At 44.0% G+C, this 16,139-nt stretch overlaps 1 protein-coding gene across 2 annotated transcripts in view; it reads right to left on the bottom strand.

The window, feature by feature from the left end:
- Positions 1–6,775: 6,775 nt before the first annotated feature.
- RNF14 (ring finger protein 14) overlaps positions 6,776–16,139 on the bottom strand; it is a 28,838-nt gene continuing 19,474 nt past the window's right edge. For both annotated transcript variants that reach the window (XM_078862982.1, XM_078862983.1), the window contains 3 exons: positions 14,402–14,574; positions 9,609–9,739; positions 6,776–8,796 (listed from right to left, as the gene is read on the bottom strand). In XM_078862982.1, coding sequence (XP_078719108.1) covers positions 8,676–8,796; positions 9,609–9,739; positions 14,402–14,574 — 425 coding nt within the window. In that variant the 3' untranslated portion in view covers positions 6,776–8,675. The remainder of the gene's footprint in view (positions 8,797–9,608; positions 9,740–14,401; positions 14,575–16,139) is intronic.

The following is a 16,139-nucleotide window of genomic DNA, read 5'->3' as shown; positions in this document are numbered from 1 at the left end:
TATATGCGATTCCAAAATGTTGACTAACTTTCATCTTCACGTAAATTTAGTGGCGGAAAAAAACCTCCCCGCCTGATCTCTGCACCTGATTGGGTTCAGTGATTGTGTTAAGTTATTCAGTAATACACATTACAATTCCTTACAGAGGAAACATACTAATTAACCGATTACTAATCTATTTTATAATATTATGTAATAAAACATTTTGTTCCTGTGTAGTAAGTGTTATTTCGTAATTGCTTATGCCTAAAAGTATAGAAAATGGCTATTATTCCACACAAACTTTGCTTTTGTGACCAGGCCAGTAATGTTTTGAAATGTACCTATTTTCAATGAGAAAACGGGCGAATTTGTGTTTTTGTTTACATAAAGGCAGAAAAAACAACATATAAATCAAAATTAACATGTATTTATACGAAATACAAAAATTACTTCAAAAGATTTAGAAGTAGTTTTTCGAGATTTTCGATTATACTGTAAATCACTTTCACGAATCAGCCCCAAATGTAGCCTCCCATCATGTTCTCGTTATACTGTCCTTGGTAGCGGCGTTCAAAGTCCAGTATATCCTGGTGGAAGCGCTCGCCTTGCTCATCCGAGTACGCTCCCATGTTCTCCTTTAATTTATGAAAATGAGCATCAAGGATATGGACTTTTATAGACATCCTACAGCCCATTGTACCATAGTTCTTCTCCACATAGTTTTCGACCTTGTGATTGCCCAGGAAGCCATGAACCACTGCGACAAAGCTGTTCCAAGCCACTTTCTCCTTACTCGTGAGCTTCTTGGATAATCCATTTCACTCCAGGATCTTCTTTATGTGGTCCGATGAAGACACTGGCTTTGACCTTTGCCTCAGACAGCTGAGGGAAGAAGTCTTGAAGGCACTTGAAGGCTGCAGACTCCCTATCTACAGTTCTGACAAATTGTTTCACAAGGCCCAATTTCATGTGCAGTGGTGGCATCAGTACCTCCCCACAGATAACACGGTCCGCTGTGGCCAGTCCCGCCTGTGGTAGTGCGCCTAGGTGTCCCCCTGCTGTCACAAAGGAAAAGATAGCAGGGAAACTTGGTAAAGCCGCCTTGGAGACCCATCAGAAATGCCACCATTTTGAAGTCTCTGATAACCTTCCAGCTGTACTCATCATACTTCAAGGCGTTCAGCAAGGTCTTCATGCTGTTGTAATCCTCTTTGAGGTGCACCGAGTGAGCCAGGGGAAGAGACGGGTACTTGTTACCATTATGGAGCAGCACGGTTTTGAGGCTCCTGGATGAGCTGTCAATGAAGAGGCGCCACTCATTCTGGTTACAGTAGATTTCGATTGCTTCCAACATGCTGGTCACATTGTGGCAGAAGCAGAGCCCATTTTGACAGGTGAAGAAGCTGCTTGTAGGCCTCACACACCTTAGCAGATGCTTCCACAGGGTACTTTTTCGCTCGTCTTGATACATTGGACAGACAGCAAAATGCGTCTGCCGGATGCTTGCAGCCTCTTGATGCCACCTCAGAAAAATGCAGATATGTATCCACTTAGGCAGCTGGAACTAAACTGAACTGGTGGGCTTAAGGCCCCTGTATTTATACTATTTATATTACTGGAAAGTTCGAGAAGTTACTCCATGTTTACTCAGCACTGAATCTATCTGGAATGTTCTGGAAAATAGGAAAATGTAAAAATATAATTGTCCTGGTCACAAAAGAAAAGTTTATGGGGAATAATAGCCATTTTCTGTACTTTTGAGGTATAAGCAATTAGAAAATAACACTTACTACCCAGGAACAAAAAATAAATGTTAGTGTAATTACAATACACCCCCTCCTCCGCACCTGATTTGGTTCAGTGATGACGTCGTCTTGCTCTATTTAAGACCGGAAGGTGGATGGCTTCACTCTTCTGGAAAATCTCCCGATGCTGGATGTAATTACCAGCGAAACGTCGTACTCAGATTGTAAATGTTGTAGATTTACTCAACACACCGGTGGGCGGAAGTAGTAACTATTTGACGTTTTGTTCACGTGACAAATCCATTACCGATTGGCCGTGTCGGGTGCATGGTGGAGGGTTGACACATTTATACTTACGAAATATAAACCAAAAACCTCTTATGAATATTGGTCGCGAAAGCCTGCTCAGTGTTAAAAAAAAAAACCTCGTGCGATTGAAATATTCTAGGCAAGTTATATTGTGTTATCATTTGGTGTTCTTATGCTCACTAACAATGTAATAAGCAGACCCACCAATCACTTTAGCGTGAGCAAGAGGTAAAACACGCACCTCGGAAAGCCAAGCGTGGGGGATACGAAATGTAATTTCCACGTGTTGCATATTCCACACGCAGAATACAAAGTACACAATACTTATTCAATACCCAATGGGTTTAATTGGTTTACAACTGACAAATATTTGCAGCTCTAACTCAACAAAATGTCATACCTAATGGTACGTAAGACACACAATAGAACATTCCTTTGGCATGTAAAACATTTCCTCATATATATTTTACAGCCATTGTACAATGTTATTTATAATTGTATACATTCAATATAGAAAATGCAAGAACGTGTGTATCGGTGCATATATAAAATACCTCAAACACACACGTGGCAAAACATTTCAAGAAAGATTTTTTTTTTACAGGTAAGGCCCACGGAGCAAAATAGTTCTGAAGCGACCGGACCACTAATGAAAGTTCAAAGTGGCTTATCGTATGGAAAGTTATAGCAGCTAAAATACTCTAAATGGATGTTTCTAAATGTGGAGGGGAAAAATGGAGGACCCGGAGAAAAGTCCACAGGGAAAACATGGAAACTCCAAATATACAGGCGTCAGGATCGAACCCACGACCTCCTGTATACCAGGCAAGGTAGTTAACATCTCGCCACTGCCACCCCTAATAACATACAAAAGTGCACGCAAACCTATTTATAGAAGGCTCAATTCGACACAATGGCTCAATTGGCTTTACAGAAAGCAGTTCTTGAGGAAGGTGTACTTTAGTGGTCATCTGTGCTGTATATGTTGATGCTGCATTTCACCAGCATCAGGAAGCAGAAGAGCATCTCCAGTCCAAGACGACAGGTCTGCCTTATAGGACTGCAATACTTTGGAGCAAAACGTGTAATTAGCCCACATGTCCGAATGATATCTTCCCATCAAGGGTGACATTGTGTAATCAAAGTAACAAAAACATTTGACTTAAAACTTTCGTGACTGCAGGAATTTATATTCTTGGTTCTTTTAGGTAAAGTCACGTAGATAGAAAAAAAAATACATTTAAATAAAAGAAAAATAACAGTAAAAATAAAAATAGTAAAACTAAATTAGAAATAAATTGAAAATAATAAAAGCAAAAAACACGTTTCGATCGCAACACAAGCGCCTGATGAACACCACTTGTGTTGCCATCGAAACATTGTGGTTTTCTTGCTTTTATTAATTTAAGTTTATTTGTAATTTAATTTTACTATTTTTATTGTAGTTTTTTGCTTTTATTATTTTCTATTTATTATTATTATTATTTTTTAATCTACGAAAGAACCAAGAATATATATATGTGTAGTGACAGAGAAAGGTCACTACTGTGTCGGCCCGTACGACGGCTGGGGGCCCCAATGGGGTGCCTGGGGGGTCACGTGGTGGAGGGATCCGGACCCTCCCAGAGGTGGGGGAAGTGAGGCGTGTCCTGGGAAGGGAGGCATGGCCTGAAGAGAGCCAGCCACGCCGGGGCGGAGCCAGCCACGCCAAACCAGATATAAGCGTGGTGTGAACGCTGAGCGAGGCTGTTGTACTGTACTCCAAGGTGAAGACATCTTCGGTCGTCAAGTCCCGAGTCGTCGTCCTGGGCCAGGCAGGCCGTTGCCTGCCTGGTCCAGTCTGTGTCGTGTTCCAGAGTGTTAGTGAGTTGAGGAAGGTGGTCACCACCTCATGTAGAGTGTTATATTATTTACCGTTTAATAAATAGTGTTGCCTCCAAGTTGCGTGTGTGTGCACCTAATTCGAACCTACTACATCTGGTGTCAGAAGTGGGATTAATAAATATTGCTAGGTGTTATCCTAGGGAAGTAAAATGGGCACACGAAAAACAAATATAAAACTCACCTGGACGCCTTCGTACAACGGGGACGGTGTGACGACCATCCTTCTGACAGCCCCGGGGATGGCAGCCCCGGTGACAGAGAGAGAGAGAGATGGCGCTGCACGCGGAGCGGCGGGACTGTCACCACACTGCTGCTTCGCCGCCATCGGGAATGGAGCGACGGAGCCGCGGGGAGAGGACACCATCGTCGCTGCGGGGGCTGGCAGGGGAGGCCCGGCCATGCGGGCCACGGGGTTCCCGCCATTTCGGCGGCTGGTCGGGGCGCGGTTCCCGCCAAAGCGCCGCTCCCGCCATTTCGGCGGCGGGAACGCCGCTCCTGCTGCTGAAATGCCGCTCCCGCCGACATCAACGCCTGCGAAGGGGGAGTTCCACACGTTCGGGTGGCGCCCCCGTCTTCTGCTCGAGCACGAGAGGGTGGATGGGTTCGCAAGAGCAGGCCGTATTCATCATGCAAGATTCTTTGGGGCGTCCCCGTGCTCCACCTTGCCGCGCTCCGCTATTTAAAGGTTGCCAGGCGAGTCGTCACATGACAAGCACCCGTCCCCAAGAAAAATAATAACTTCACCCATCTTACGTGCGCCGGGTTGCGATCGCGTGTGTTTTTTTTACTCGCTGGGTTGCGGAGCGTGTTCGTCCGGTTGTGTGCGTGATAAATTGACGCGGCGACCATGGGGGGTTTCTGCTTGTAACAAGTGTTGTTGTTAAATACGGCGTCGAGATCGGTATCTTCTGGGTGTAGTTAATGATTAATTCGTGTTGGTGTCCCGAGCTCCGTTGATATCCTGTATGTTGCCGTGTTAATGACTCGTGTTGTTACATCGTTTTGTTGCGAAATCGCCGTTGTTATTGTGTATACTGTATGGAGTTTCGCTCGTGATTGCCACGTGTAACTGTAAGAAACTTTGATCGTCATTTTTGCCAAGGTACAAACCGTATGGAGCTTTGCTTGGAATTGTTAACAGTGTATGGACTGTTGGGTACTTGCTTGTGATTATTTACTATGTACGGATTGTCTGGAGTAGTGATTGTGTGTGTTGCCATGTGGGGACTGGGTGGAGCATTGCACCAAATGATTGACTGTACGAAATTCATATACTGCATATACTGTATTAATCAATTCGGCAATTCTTGGGGTTTGTGTATTGTTTTTTGCTCTCAAAATTCGAATGCCCTGAGTCCCATGGTTAATGTTGAAGGGGTTTTTCAAATGACAGGTTCGGTGTGTTTCAACCTCACTGGTTGGCTCCTGTCCGTTGTTGCACAGATGATGTATTTTGTGCGGGAATGCCCATTGTGTTCTACATCGATCGGGGGTGCGTTTCCGTTAATTGCTGTCAAATTGCGTTGCTCTCTCCACTCGGTTGGTACAGCTGCATGCTGCAATGCGAGTCTCGGAGATGATGTGTACGGATACGGGATGTGAGGTGTATTGTTGTGACCATTGAATATTCGGGATCGTCACAAATTGGGCGTACCTGTTCGGCATTGGATCAGTTCTGTGGGGGATCATAATTCAAATCGTATGTGTTGTGATGGTGTTAAATTGCGATGGTGACATGCTGCCAGGGATTTGGAATTGTGGTGCTGGCTGTCACTTATCTTGGGGCGCAGATCCTGGTCAGGATGGCCCAGTGAGAGTTGTGTGTCTAACACGAACATTGTGGTCCCGTCATGCTATGGCTGACGGCTTGACCTGACAGCCCGGAGATTGAAACACTTCGTGGCATGTCTAGCCTAGTGGGTTGTGCGCTCACATGGCTCGGAGAGTGTGGTCCCGTCATGCAATGGCTGACGGCTTGACCTGACAGCCCGGAGATTGAAACACTCCGTGGCATGTCTAGCCTAGTGGGCTGTGCGCTCACATGGCTCAGAGTGTGGTCCCGTCATGCTGTGTCTGACGGCTTGACCTGACAGCCCGGAGATCGAGACACTCCGTGGCTTGTCTAGCCTAGTGGGCTGTGCGCTCACATGGCTCAGAGAGTGTGGTCCCATCATGCTGTGTCTGATGGCTTGACCTGACGGCCCGGAGAGTGAGACACTCGGAGGTGCGTTGAAACAGTGGGCTGGAGATTCGTAAGGTTCAGGTGGAGTTGTCCTGTTACGTTGGGACTGTATCCCTCAGTTGTTAGGGTGCATGTTGTGCAATGAGTGAACGATGGGTCGTCTCAGCTCGGTCGGTACAGTTATATGCTGCGATGCGAGTCTTCGAGAGAGACTGGCTCGTCTCAGCTCGGTCGGTACAGCTATATGCTGCGATGCGAGTCTTGGAGAGAGACTGGGTCGTCTCAGCTCGGTCGGTACAGCTATATGCTGCGATGCGAGTCTTGGAGAGAGACTGGGTCTCAGCTCGGTCGGTACAGCTATATGCTGCGATGCGAGTCTTGGAGAGAGACTGGGTTAAAATCCCACCGATATGGCCGACGTGTGCTACTGGTTGTGACGCCGCGTCGGAAAGGCGGTGGGGTGGTAACATGGAAATTCCCCCCCCCCGATATGGCCGACGCGTGCTACTGGTTGTGACGCCGCGTCGGAAAGGTGGTGGGGTGGTAACATGGAAATTCCCCCCCCGATATGGCCGACGCGTGCTACTAGTTGTGACGCCACGTCGGAAAGGCGGGGGGGTGCTAACGGGTGACTCATTGCATGCGTGATTCTAACGGGGGGGGGGGGGGGGGGGGGGGCTGTGCTGGAGCGTAAGTGGGTTATAGCCAGTTTTCATGTATATTTGTTGTTAATTCCCCGTTTTCTATGCGGTTCCCTTTTACCCTCGTCGATTGTATATATTACGTGATTGTATTTCTTATCGGTCGCCGGTCATTTATTGATGTTGTTGGTTCGGAGGCACACCTTTTCGATGTTTCACAGTTGTGTTACAGCCGGGTACGGCTGTGTGTTTATACAGGGGGGGGGTGATGTAGTGACAGAGAAAGGTCACTACTGTGTCGGCCCGTACGAAGGCTGGGGGCCCCAATGGGGTGCCTGGGGGGTCACGTGGTGGAGGGATCCGGACCCTCCCAGAGGTGGGGGAAGTGAGGCGTGTCCTGGGAAGGGAGGCATGGCCTGAAGAGAGCCAGCCACGCCGGGGCGGAGCCAGCCACGCCAAACCAGATATAAGCGTGGTGTGAACGCTGAGCGAGGCTGTTGTACTGTACTCCAAGGTGAAGACATCTTCGGTCGTCAAGTCCCGAGTCGTCGTCCTGGGCCAGGCAGGCCGTTGCCTGCCTGGTCCAGTCTGTGTCGTGTTCCAGAGTGTTAGTGAGTTGAGGAAGGTGGTCACCACCTCATGTAGAGTGTTATATTATTTACCGTTTAATAAATAGTGTTGCCTCCAAGTTGCGTGTGTGTGCACCTAATTCGAACCTACTACATATGTTTTGTTCCTGGGTAGTGTTATTTTCCAATTGCTTATGCCTCAAAAGTACAGAAAATGGATATTATTCCCCACAAACTTTGCTTGTGAATCGTGTTACAGTGTTGTTACTTTAAAAGATGGGCTGTCCCACACCTAAATTGTACATCATACCAATAGGGTTAACTGAATTTAGTGCAGCAAATAAGAAATCTAATTTTGATAAAACAATGGTACATGGGCTATAACACCAGTATCCAATAGCTTAATTTTGTAAATTATACGAGTTGTTAGTTAAAGTCCACATTGAAGATGGAAAGGTTTGACAAAACATGTGTGGAGGCCACAACTAAATATTTACTAGAATGTAAAATAGTGCCGCTTTGGTGTGTATTATCTGTCTGGGAAGAATGATGGCAGAATGCTCACTTCACAATCATACAAGTGAAAATCCTGATTGGGAGTCAACTCGGTTCTTTGTCGATAAAATTAGGAAGGAAAATATGACCCTTGCTCAATGCTCATACTGGAGCCAGTCCGTGTATGAATGTTTAACTTCATTCGCACCATATGTGGCCAACCCTGCTCATCAGAGGTGCGTGTAAGGTGTTCTGCCATGTTAACTCTGGATCAATTGACACATCTTTTCAGACATGAACACCAAATGCAAATAACATTATTTTTACGGCCTGAAATATGTAGCGAGCAGGTTACCAGATGTCAATAGGTAACTCAGAAAAGTGTAAGGATGGTATTGTGATCTTGCATCTCTGTGGTCACTTGAAGGTTTGGGTCAATTTATCCATAGGAAAAAAACTTAATAATTATTTAATTGATGCAAGCAAGCTGAATATACTGAACCATTGCTTGTGTTGCAATCGAAACGTCGTAGTTTTTTGTTATTTTCTTTTAACCTATCTATGTTACTTTACCAAAATACCTAAAGAATATGATGGAACAACCAACAGTTTCTGAATTTTCTGTACTCCGAGACTGGAAAGTGTTTTCCTCTTGCCTATGACAAGTTTCTCTTAAATATACGTCAACAATATACAACCCTAATTTATCACTACAATGCACATGTTGTGTACAAATTCTTTATGTGGAGTGGCATGCCGATACTCATGACCTCGCAGCACTGGAACAAGGTTGATGGCAAGAGGGTGGGAAGGTCTTCGTCCAGTAGTGGATTGACAATGCCTAATGATAAAATATACTGCATTTTTTTCACAGTGCCCTGATAAGTTGTGCAAAATGCTCTTCGTCATTAATGTCATCACCATCATCTTCGTCACTGTCGCTTCCTTCAAGGAAGAAGTCGTCATCCCCTTCTCCTCCTTGGAAGAGCCTGGATGAAAAAGGTGCACACAACAACGATATCCATCCGTACATCAAATCGCTGTCAGAAAAGAGTTTAGTAGCCAATTAAGGAGCATGCAAATCATGTTACGAATTTACTTTTGCGACACAGTTCATGTTCTGAACTGTCCAGGAAAAGTGAACCACCTGTTGTAAATTAGACGAGAATTCAGAACAGTGTGTTAGTGTGTCAAAGGTCAGTGTGTATCTCTCTGCACAAGTAGACACTGGCTGGCTTGTGTTTATCTTCATTCGTGAATCTTTCCATAAGATGAGCACTGTTGACCTCCCACAAAGGAGTACTAATTTTATTTAACCTCCGTGAGATGATGATCTTTCAACCATGAATTAGACCTAAATGTGCAACCTCGTAAAGCAAGTCAAATGATCCACAGCATAACCCCAGATAGATACAATGAGTGAATATACATAATTAAGACAAACATTGCAGGATTAATCATGAGCAGCTGAAGTATATATATAAATTTGAATCAATTAGTCAGGTGTAGGTCTATTAGCATTTGGATATGCAGATGCATTCAATGCTAGGACCAGGACATTTTAGAGCTACAAGACATGTTGAGATGTAGCGGCCATTAACACTAAGCAGCCAATGAACAAAAATATTAATCGGCAAACAATCAACAGGTTTTTTTATTTGAGTAATTTATAAGTGAAGTTGGGTGACAAATAAAAGGAAAGAGTTCCAAAGCAACGTGCGACCATCGTTCGCCTTGCAACAAATCTACCTCACGATATAAAACAGATGTCTGGGTTTCAGCAAACCTCAACAACACCCACCTGTTGAAGCAGGGTGAGCGGGCTTCGTTGAAGTGGCCGTATGGGTTCGCGCGGGACAGCTCTTTCAAGCAGATCCAGCAGAAATAGAGCTGGCAGCTAGTGCAAGTCATTTTATTGCAGCCATCCACTTTCTGCAGGCCACAGAGGATGGAACAAAAGCAGCAACATCCTTCTCTTGACAACTGTAATATACGTGACGTCACCACCATGCACGTGCACTAGTGTGAAAGCCAGACAGGCAAGAGTCCAGGCAGAAAGCCAGCCAGCAAAACTTTTTTCTAATATAGTATGACAATATTTTCTATCCAGCCTACTATGGTATCCTTCTTTCAGGACATGTTCTCATACAATGACCTTGCTACCAGAACATTTGTGATCTAAAAATAAAATGCTTTAAGAAAATAATTGTGAGCATATGCCCTGCTAGGTGGTACCAATAAAAAATTTTGGACCAATATTGAAATTTATTTTAGAATTGCATTTGTAAATTTTAACTTAAAACTTTCGCGACTGCAGGAATGAATATTGTTTGGTTCTTTCAGTAAAGTCACGTAGAAAAAAAGTGAATACAAATAAAAAAAATCCACTAATGTAGACTGTAGCCTGGTTCTTAATCGGAGTGAGTGTACTGGCAGTCTACAATGTGGACTGTAACCTGGTGGAATCAGCAGTTAGACATCTCCCTCAATCAAGCTGAGATGACTAGGCACGAGGTTGCCAAAATTATTGAGAACAGTAAAGTTCCAAAAAACAAATATTAACTTCAGTGAAGCAAAAGCCTTAAGAGAATTGAGAGCAAATAAAGATATCCGAAATCTTGCTGCTAATAAGGGCCGATCGACTGTTGTGATGCCCAGCGAGAACTATGATAATAAAATCTCAAGATTTACTCGATGAAGGTACCGACCTTACATTTAAACGAGACCCAACGAGCACTTTGGAACGTAAAACGGCAATCATTTCGAAGTCATCAATTCCCAAGGAAGAGCAATACCTCATCAAACCAAGGGCATCAAAACCACCAAGACTTTATGGGCTACCAAAAATTCACAAAACTGATGTCCCATTAAGACCCATAGTTAGTACAATAGGCTCTGCCACGTACAAAATAGCACAATACGTAATGAAACAAATACAGCCCTACATCGGTAGGACCTCTTTGTTCGTAAAAAAGTTTTGATGTGACCTCTCTGTTCACGAGGGTTCCGGTCAACGAGTCAATTAAATTACTCGACACTTTGGTAATGAACAACGGTTTAGCCAAAGATATCCCAAGACTAGCTGAGCAGTCTAAAGAACACAGACTTCTTGTGGCAAGGCGACTTCTATAAAACAAAAGGAAGGAGCAGCAATGGGCTCTCCTTTGTCTCCTGTGAAAGCGAATTTGTACACGTGTAGTGTTCAGCTCGGAGACACTCGGAGACGGCGTGGAGGCAACACGTTTATTACAACTTTCCCTAATACACACGAAAGGGTATAGCTGTCCCTTTGTCAGCTACCCTAGGGAGGTATCAGGTATCTCCTCCGGGCTAATCCGGGGTCTCGTCTATTGGCAGGTCTTCTCCCGGCATGATGGCTTCCGGGCTTTTCCTCGTCAGCAGCCCCCCCCAAACCTTTTCGGGGGTCCGGTTTATATTCCCGGCCCAGGGAGCTCCGTCCGCTCTTTTCCACGCCTCCCTTCTCGGGCTTTTTAGAGGGGTCTCGTCTCAGCCCCAGGGCCCCCTACCCTTCAGAGGCTGGCACTGCACACAGAGCACTGCGCTCTCCATCCTCAGACGATCTCTGCCGGCCCTTGCTAGACCCGGTACTGCGCTCCTTCTGCACCGCTGTTGGCGGCGTGAGAGGCGCGCGTCTCGCCTCACACAGGCCGGCTTAATGTATCCTGCAGTGGTATCCACCGATGCCACTACACATGGAAGATTTTAAAACAAAAGCAATAGCTTCAAGCACACTAAAACCATCTGCTTGGTTTAGATATGTGGATGACACATTGGTGGTCTGGCCACGTGGCAAAGATACACTGAATGCATTTCTAAATCATCTCAACTAGCAAAGCCCATCCATCCAGTTCACCATGGAAGTGGAAGCTGACAGAACTACCATTTCTGGTTATTCTGCTCGGACGGGGTAGAAATGGTAAAATAACGCACATCATTGACCGAGAGGAAACGCATACGCATACCACCCCCCCCCTCCCAGACGTGCTCGCGATCCCGCCGATGGCAGTCGCTGCCCATATGGAGGAGGGGTCACTGTTAAGCACCCTATTCAGCACCGTCGGCAGCTCCATCGACGACGGCAATGAAGTCAATCTTTTTCTGAGCATGGGCGTCACGACCGTCAGTGTCTTGACTGACGTAATGCAGTGGTCTCCCCGCAAAGAGCTGCTCCCCGCCCACTACAAGTCCACTCCCTGCGAACACGCGAATAGCGGAGCCGGACAGGAGTTCATATGCGTTCGCCAGTCGCTGTCGTCGACGCTCTTCATTCAGTCCATATGCTTGCGCTCGTGGATCGTGGCCGGCTGCCTGAAGGTCCCGTCTAACCGGGCCGGAGCGGCGAAGGATCTTATTGCCCGTTGTTCGTCCGAGAACGACAGCAATGACGAACTTGATCAGGTTGTTGATGAGATTGTCATCGACCAAGACGACTGGGACGAGGCAGTTATGGAGGATGGTGTCGTCAACAGCCGCAAAGCCCGATTCGAGAGTATTCTATACGAATAAAGCGCTCTACCTCGCATTTATCTGTTATAAACCTTTTTCATGTGTAGTACCCCGGTAATTACCCTGTAGTCAGGTAATTTGTATGGAGTAAGGGTAAAAGGTAGGCTTGTTGTTTTTACCTTTTACCTTACCTTTGCTTCGGACTAATTATAGACTGCCAGTATGCTCACTCAGTTTAATAACTATTGCTACAGTCTACATTATAGACTGCCAAATACGCTCACCAAGCTTAAAAACCAGGCGACAGTCTACATTATAGACTGCCAGTACACTCACCGAGGTTAAGAACCAGGCTACAGTCTACATTATAGACTGCCAGTACACTCACCCAGCTTAATAACCATTGCTACAGTCTACATTATAGACTTCCAGTACACTCACTCCGATTAAGAACCAGGCTAGTCTACATTAGTGTTTTTTGTTATTTATATTTTTTTATTATTTTAATTCACTTTCTTTTTATTTATATTTTTCTATCTACGTAACTTTACCGAAAGAACCAAAGAATATGCATTTCCAAAGTACGATGTTCAACTTCCCTGCACGCGTGATTTTTTTTATACAAAACTTACAATGTGCGGTTACTCAAAGTAAAAGTTAACAGCCCATATAAGAGGAGCAATGTTGAATACAGTTTAACACGTAGGCTTTCGTGACCAATATTATCCATAAGAGGTTTTTTGGGTTAGATCGCGTAAATATCTGTCGTTAAACCTGCCAGCACCTGACACAGCCAATTAGTAAGGTTTGTCAAGTAAACAAAACATGCCTATTTGTTACTCGCACAACACACCGGTGTGTTGGAGAGTAACCCCACAACATTTACAATTCGAGTACGACGTTTCGGCAGTAATTACAAATAGCATCTTCAGCATTGGCTGCGCCTGATACTCGTTTTAATTAAGGCCGAAACCTCCATTATGAATGTTGAATGTGTTGACTCATTCAATCGACCAACCGCATTGGACTGGTATGGAACTTGGTGCATGCGAATACATATTTTAGGTGTGCTAGCTTCTGAGCTTAATCGGTTTTAATGCCAAGAACAATTATAGTTACTTAGTCCATATTAAATGCTGTCTTGACCCAACAGTTTGCTTGCTTAAACAAATGCTGCTGGATAATGATCTGAAAAGAAAGTTAGCCGATGGACTAAAACAACATTTGTATTTATATGTGGAGACATGGAACAAAGATTTGCTTATATATGCTTTTACCCATAATGCTACACAGGAACATAGAATGAGTTTGTATACTGTATATTAAATGCTTGACTGTTTCAAACATCTGTGTCTCCAGCATAAAAAAAAACCTTGTGGGATATTTGGCCAGTTCTTTACTGAGCATATGTAAGGAAGATATAACCATAGTACACAAACTCATGCAGATGAAGGAATAAAAGATTAAGCATCCCTCTCCTAAAATAAGGTCGTGTTGATCTCCATTGGACATTGCCACGACTAAAATTTTGAACGCTGCTGATTTATTCAGGAATTTAAACAAGTTTTTTTTATTTTACCAGGTAAAGCCCACTGACCTTTCAGCTCTTTTTCAGAGGCGACCTGGCCACACAAGATAGCTCATTAAAGTGGCTTATAAAACGTGGGAATTTATGGTAGCAAATTAATCCAATTAATGAAATAAAGTGAATATAATTAAGAAACTAAGAATTAAGTAAGGACCACGGATGTTGTTTCTGTGCTGACCCTATGATGGCCAGTGAAAGCTCGTGGCTCGGGATGAAAAGCGAGCCCACTTGGTGTTTTGGTTAGCCAAGAGCTGTCGTGGTTCATGTGGATCAAACAGATCTAGCACACCACTTCCCAGTGATGCTAGAAACATAGCACAAAATACACCCATGCCTTGGTATTGAACGCAAGATCTGAGCGACCATCATGAATCCCTCCTAAAAAACAAAAGCCAACACCCAGGACCGCAGCATGGCTCATCGTCACCAAAACAGCCATCATGAACCATTTTAAATCAAATAAATGTGTCCCTCGTACAGCAATCGGTGCCAGGCAGTAGAAAGAGAAAGTGGAAGCCAAGGGAGGCAGCGAGTCTCACTTGGATGTGTGTGCAACAGCGTGGGCAGGCCTTGGCATTCTGGGCAAGCCAGTCCTTGGAGTGCACTTCCTCGATGGCTCGCTTGATCGTGTGCTTGCCGTAGCGCTGCTCTAAGAAAACCCTGGATGCGGCGTCCGCATTGTTGTACTCTTTGACGATATTCCCGAGGTTCTCTGATAAAAAAACATAAAAGAAAGACAATCCTATCAGCCGTACTATGTAAACTGCACGATTAAAAGAGGATTATTAATGAAATTACTTGCTTAATTCAAGGGCTATGAAGGTCGTAAGTCTACCAAAGCTGGATCAATTAAATTTCCTGTTTGTCAGTCTATAAACTTGCATTAACAGGATAAGCAGTGAGAAGAATGCAAGTTACTACGACTCTTTTAGCTTTAAGAATTAAAAATAATGTCAAGAGTGCTGAATAGTTAAGCATGTTGCTTAAATAACATATACCTGAGCGACTCAATATTCTTTCTAAACTCTACAATGGCACGAGCTGAATTAGCCAGCTCTGGTGGGTCTATCGGCAAACATTGGATGAGGAATATGGTTTCCAGATAAGGTGGCATATATTATGCCTACTTTTAGATAGCTTTTCTTCATACCCGAATATTTTTTTGTTAACGATTCAAATAATTCTCCTCCTGCTTAAATATGCAAAGATTTGCCACTGATCTCTGTTGGTGGCCCTTGGCCAATTGGGGGGAGGGTTGGGGGGTAGGAGGGGAGGGAGATTCCACATTCCCATCAGAGGGGCTGGGTCTATTGAAAGGGTAAATGTTACAAGTGGAAGACGAGATGGCATGAACATTTGTGTGGTTATGTTAATATTAAAAGATGGGCTTCGGTGTAGCCATTACTCGACAAGAGAAGGATTTTCACATAAACAATTGTGCTCACATAGACAGCATGTTTGAAAACAAATACAACCCTGCAGCAGTTATTGAAGTGAAAAACGTTACAATTCTATATATTTTTTTATATAATCAGATGGCATGCTTTGAAAAAAAAAGACAAATTCACAGAGAGCAATTGCACCGGATTTTGTTGGTATGGTGATTATTCTAAATGTAGGTGTCTCACAAGCTACGTGCATTATGTTTATTTTACAGAAGGGAAAATTGCAGGTTACACGTGTGTATTAGAACAACTGTAATTGTATGACGCATGGCAGTGGAAGGAAAATATGCATGCATGGACACAGATTGCAGTTTTAAAATAGGTACGAGTAAGCTCATGCAAAACACATTACAGATTTAGTTTCTATAATTTAATAACCAAAGTATCTATTCCATAAATATTCACAGGTCCAAAGTGTACAATTTTAATCCCTGGCAATTACTTAAAACCCAGTCCTTCCCTCTAAAACATTTCAAGGAAGATTCACCCTCAAAATAGCACTAATATTGAAATACATATCTAGGCTACATGTATCCTGTGCTGTTCAACATATGACAATATTGTAGATTCGTAAAGACCAACTACACCATATTGTTAGGATGCCATTTTTTTCTACTTAACGTATGGCAGTCAAATGACAGTGACATCTTTACGATAATCATACAAAACACACATGCCAAAATCCACTTTCAGGGCTGATGTAATTTGGTAATATCACGCAATTGCATTCCAAGTGAAATTGATTCCTTGAGCTTCAAATAGACATTTAAAAGCATGTGTAATAGGTGCTCAATATTTCATAGACACAGTAAGCTGAGCAAGTGACTTCACA

The sequence above is a fragment of the Lampetra fluviatilis genome, chromosome 15 (genome assembly GCF_964198595.1).
Source record: "Lampetra fluviatilis chromosome 15, kcLamFluv1.1, whole genome shotgun sequence".
Classification (NCBI taxonomy): Eukaryota; Metazoa; Chordata; class Hyperoartia; order Petromyzontiformes; family Petromyzontidae; genus Lampetra; species Lampetra fluviatilis.
Note: the sequence above shows the minus strand (reverse complement) of the source record. Positions and strands in the feature narration are given on the sequence as shown.